Genomic DNA, 4,805 nt, shown 5'->3' with positions numbered 1-4,805 from the left:
GTGGCGGCGCGTGCACGTGGCTGCACTGGTGCTGCCTGGGCTGCCCCCTAGCTCGTCGTACACGTTCTTCCAGAGGCGGCGACCAGTCACCTGCAAGAGCAACACATGAGGGGGCGGCCGGCAGGCGCCCCCTGGCCGCGGGTCCTCACAGCCCCCTCTCAGGAATGGGGCAAGGACTGCAGTTTTGCAGCTGCTGCTTCTCCAGAGGTGGGGCCGCAAGGCTGCAGGGGGTTCGCCTGGCGGCCGGCCAGTGCTCCCTCCCAGGGCCACCTAACTGCTCGCCCAAGCAGCTTTCCAAGCACGGGGAAGGCGGAACAGATGGGAAAGGGAGGAAAACCTGCTTCGGGCAGCAGAGTACCAACAGGCGAGGCAGCCCCACCCCCAGCAGCAGGGGCAGGTTTGGGATCCTGGCTCTTCCTCCTCTGTCTGGAGGCAAGGGCAGCTCTGCGGGCTCGCCCCAGGGAGGCCCTGGGAGATGCAGCTTGGCCAGGACTGGGAGGCGCTCCCTTACCAGCTCATAGGCCCCCAGCTTTTCCACTGCCTTGTAGATTTTCCACAGGTTAACTGGAGGAAAGAGGGCAGGTCATGGTCAGTCACTGGGGGAGGCAGGGGCAGCCTGCACCCACTCCTTTTGCCCTGGCAGGCAGGCACAGACCAGCAAACACCCAATCAGGCCACTGCAGTAGATGGGCAGGCCAGGCCCAAGCACCGGAGGCCAGGGAGGATGGTAATCCAGCTCCACTTGCTCCAAGCCTGGAGGGAGGCATCCTTTCTATTTGCAACCCCTGTAGGCTGGCAGCATCCGGGGTTACCCAGCGTGGAGGTGCCTGCCCAATGTCCTGTCTGGGTGGGGTCCCCTTCTGGGCCCCCCTCCCTGCCTGCACCCCAAGGACGCACTCTGCTTGAAGCCGAGATGGGGCACCCTCTCGATGGGTGTGTGTCGCTCCTTCATGAACTTGTAGAGGCTGACCAGGAAGGCCTGCTCCTCCTCCCGCTCCTGCTCCTCCTCCCGCTCCCCGCCTGACTCGGGGGAGTCCTGGGAAAAGAACAGGAGGCGTTGGGATGGGTCCCAGTTGGGGTGGCTGGGTACATGCAGAAACCAGTGGCTGCAGGGAGGAGTCAGGTGCCTGCCCCAAACCCGGGCTCCCCAAGAGTACCCAGCCCGCTTCTCTGGGCTGAAGTGATTGTTCTTGGGTCTAACAGGCACAAGGTAAGCTCTTAGTGCTCTGGGCCCCAGGGCAGGGGCTGGAGTCCAGGGCCTTCCCAGAGGCCTGGCAGCCCAGGGATGCTGGCTCCAGAGGCTGCCACAGGGCAGTCCCCGGCCTTCTCCAGGCCAGGATTCCTTCTTTGTCTTGCTCTTAGTTTGTTACATCTGTGTCTTAGCTCCTCTGCCGACTGTGAGCTCCTGGAAGGCAGGCTCGGCATCCCGGGGGCTTCTGGGATAAAAGCTGAAGAACAAAGGTGCTTGCTGCTTTCTGGCTTGTGCTGTGGGGCCACTCTGCTGGGCCTGTGCCCACTGGGCCTCTGCAGTGCTGGCCTGCCTTTCTGATCCGCAGCATGCAGTGCTGAACTCAGGTAGGCGGAGCCCTAGGTTTCTACTTGTACATTGCTGTGAGACGCACAGGACTTTTGGTGGCCAGAGGGTCAGTTTCTGCTGATGCTGCTCATCTGGCAGGTGGCTTGAAGCAGAGGGGTACCGGTGGGCTGTGGCTGGGCTCAGTCCCTATATCCTGGCCCAAGTAGGCTTCTGCTCAGAGAACAGACAGCTCCCAGAAGGACATCAACCATCTGGGCTCACAGCAGCCCAGAGAGCCATGTGTTCCAAAAATGTCTGACGCAAGTTTATTTTAGTGTTTTTATTTATGTTTTAGCTGTAAATATCTTCTATAATATTTCAGTGTTTTAAGGTATTAAAGACCTGTGGTAATAAATGACACACAAAGTCATGTGTTACCTATGAGACCGTAACATACTCAAGACCTCAGAACGGAGGCTCCAGGGAAGCTGCGCTTGTAGGCCTTTTCTCTGAATTCTAGGCTATTACCATTTGCAGCCACTTTTCTGCACAAATCAGGACATTCTTCCAGACTGTGCCACCAGAAGCAAATGGCCAAAACGCATGGAAGCTGAGGGTGTGCTCTGAATGGCCACCCACAGCCCTGCTTCAGAGTCTCTGCTCCCCCAGGCAGCCTTGTTGAGCTCACCCAGTGACTGCATGTGTCACTGTTACAGATTTGGAAGGATGGATGGATGTAAATGTAGTTTGACATCATAGAAAAGCGCTTTTGTCTGTTGTATGGATCAGGGTGCAAGGGCATCTTCATTTTAAAAAAAGAGTTCAGTTACAAAGACCAAGATCAAAACCCTCTGCCATAGGTGACAGGGGAGGGCCCTAGGGATGCATTTCCTTCCAGAGAGCTTGGGAGTCTTTCACCCAGAGTCTGAGCACAGGTGAGGGCAGCAGAGACAAGCCCCTCAGGGAGTAACCCAACTCACCTCCAGCCGGATGGGGCTTTGGCTCCTGCTCTGCTCACCATTGGGTGTAGGGGACAAAGGTAGGTCCAGGGGGTTATCCTCCTCTGACTGTTTCCTTTTCCCTTTGACAGGGGGAGCTGCAAAGAGAGGGAAGAAGAGAAGGAAAAGGGAGAGGGGAGGGAGACAGAACACATGAGATACGGGTAGGGAGGAGCAGGTGGCCGAAAAGGGCACCCCCCCACAAAGGAATTGGCTGGGGGAGAGGGGGTATGTCCATGACTATACACAGGCTGTCCCTACACACACACACACACACACACACACACACACACACACACCTGGCAGGGCTGGCCCTGCTGCCCCCTCTCCCTCCATCCCCAACCTGGCCCCCACTGCTCCACCCCCGCCTCTCTTCTGTCCTCTTCTCCAGCCATCTTCCCACATCTTTGAAGGGAACACTAAACCACCCTGGAATCAGAGATGGCTGGGGGTGGGCTCTGGTGCTTAAGAAACTCCTGTCTCAAAACCAGCCCCACCTGCCAGGTGCGGTGGCTCAAGCCTGTAATCCCAGAACTTTGGGAGGCCCAGGTGAGAGGATTGCCTGAGTCCTGGGGTTCGAGACCAACCTGGGCAACTGGGTCTTGTAGAGACCTTGTCTCTATAATAAATCAAAAAATTAGCTGGGTGTGGTAGCACATGCTTGTAGTTCTAGCTACTTGGAAGGCTGAGGCAGAAGGATCGCCTGAGCCCAGCAGGCTAAGGCTGCAGTGGTCATGAGTGTGCCACTGCACTCCAGCCTAGGCAACAGAGTGAGATTCCTACTCAAAAAAAAAAAAAGAGGAAAAAAAAAATGCCGAGCTTCACGTTCAGGCACAGGGCTTTGCAGCAGCCCAGCCTCTTTGGGGGCGCTGCTGAGGCTCCCATGTCTGTGGGCCTCCAAAGCACCATGGAGGATGACTGGACGGTAGAGAGCCAGTGCCCATTTGTGAGACACCTGATTTTTCCCTGGGTATCTGCAGAATTTTAATGGCCCCTAGCTAAGCCACATACTCCCTTCACCTGCAGGGGTCCTGGTGATCCTTCTGACAAGTCCCTTCCTCTGCTGACAAGTCCCTTCCTCTGCACAAGTCCCTTCCTCTGGATGGTCTTCCCCAGGGCCCAGCCAGGGGCAGCTCCTGGTCCTTTCGCGGCCCTCAGCTACTCACAGGCATCCCGACTGAAGTGACTGTCACCCATCTGGCCTGATTTACTCGGTGAGGCTGCTCACACCCACACAGCAGGTGCCCGCAGGCTAGAAGGAGTGGGGCTTTGTGACAACCCTGCGTGGAGGGCAGGAGAAGTTGTGGGCTCGGTTTTACTAAGGGCTGCCATGCGTTGATAGTTGCAAAAATGCAACACCTCTGCCACTGCAAAAAAAATACAGCCACTGGAAGCCGCCTCAGGCCACACGGCAGGCTAGCAGATCTCAGCTCAGAAACTCTTGGCTTTCAGACTTTCAACAACCTTTTCTTTCTTTTATCTTTTGTTAATTGATTATGGACTGTTCCATATTCCTGGTTCACTTCGGCTCAGGAAATCCTTATGGCTGGGAGTTTGTGAGATTTCTCCTCCATCCCAGACAAAGGAATGTCCTCAGGAAAGAAAAACAAAAAAACAAAAAATAATACCAATGTGACCCAGGAAGCCAGCGGTACCCAGAGGCACCAGGTGTTTGAATCTTTGGCCACTGAATGGTATCCTCTTTGGTAGTTATTCAAATAAGTGCTGCTATGCCTGCAACTACTCACTCCTGCCACTTGGGCATCCTTGGCTGCGTCCCTGGCTCTTCCATGTGCAGCTTCACCTTGGAGATATTGTGGGTTTGGTTCCAGACAACCATGATAAAATGAATATCACAATAATGCGAGTCACAATTTTTTTGGTTTCCCAGTGTATATAAAAGTTATGTTTATGCTAAACTATAGTCTATCAAGTGTACAATAGCATTATGTCTAAAAAATGTACATACCTTAATTGAAAAATATTTTATTGCTAAGAAACACTAACAATCATCTGAGTCTTCAGTAGTTGTCAAAAAGAGTTGTAAACTTGCTGATGGAGGGTCTTGCCTTGGTGTGTTGATGACTGCTGACTGATCAGGGTGGTGGTTGCTGAATGTTGGAGTGGCTACGGCAATTTTTTTTTCTTTTTTTCTTTTTGAGTTGGGATCTCATTCTGTCACCCAGGCTGGAGTGCAGTGGTGTGATCACAGCTTACCATAGCCTTGACCTCCTGGACTCAGGCGATCCTACTGCCTCAGCTCCTGGGTAGCTGGGACTACAGGTGTGCTA

The 4,805-nt window shown here is 54.4% G+C and overlaps 1 protein-coding gene across 2 annotated transcripts in view; it reads right to left on the bottom strand.

Moving 5' to 3' along the window:
- The window catches only part of ARID5A (AT-rich interaction domain 5A), a 3,250-nt gene extending 2,214 nt beyond the window's left edge, over positions 1–1,036 (bottom strand). The window contains exons 1-3 of one of the 2 annotated variants that reach the window (XM_021714419.1): positions 898–1,036; positions 512–564; positions 2–90 (exon numbers count right to left, since the gene is read on the bottom strand). In XM_021714419.1, the coding sequence (XP_021570094.1) occupies positions 2–90; positions 512–564; positions 898–952 (197 nt within the window). In that variant the 5' untranslated portion in view covers positions 953–1,036. Of the gene's footprint in view, position 1; positions 271–511; positions 565–897 lie in introns of both variants that reach the window. The other variant, XM_021714420.1, reaches the window with a different exon arrangement.
- Positions 1,037–4,805: the final 3,769 nt, after the last annotated feature.

This window comes from Carlito syrichta, unplaced genomic scaffold (genome assembly GCF_000164805.1).
Source record: "Carlito syrichta isolate Samal-C Ts95f unplaced genomic scaffold, Tarsius_syrichta-2.0.1 Scaffold305647, whole genome shotgun sequence".
Classification (NCBI taxonomy): Eukaryota; Metazoa; Chordata; class Mammalia; order Primates; family Tarsiidae; genus Carlito; species Carlito syrichta.
Note: the sequence above shows the minus strand (reverse complement) of the source record. Positions and strands in the feature narration are given on the sequence as shown.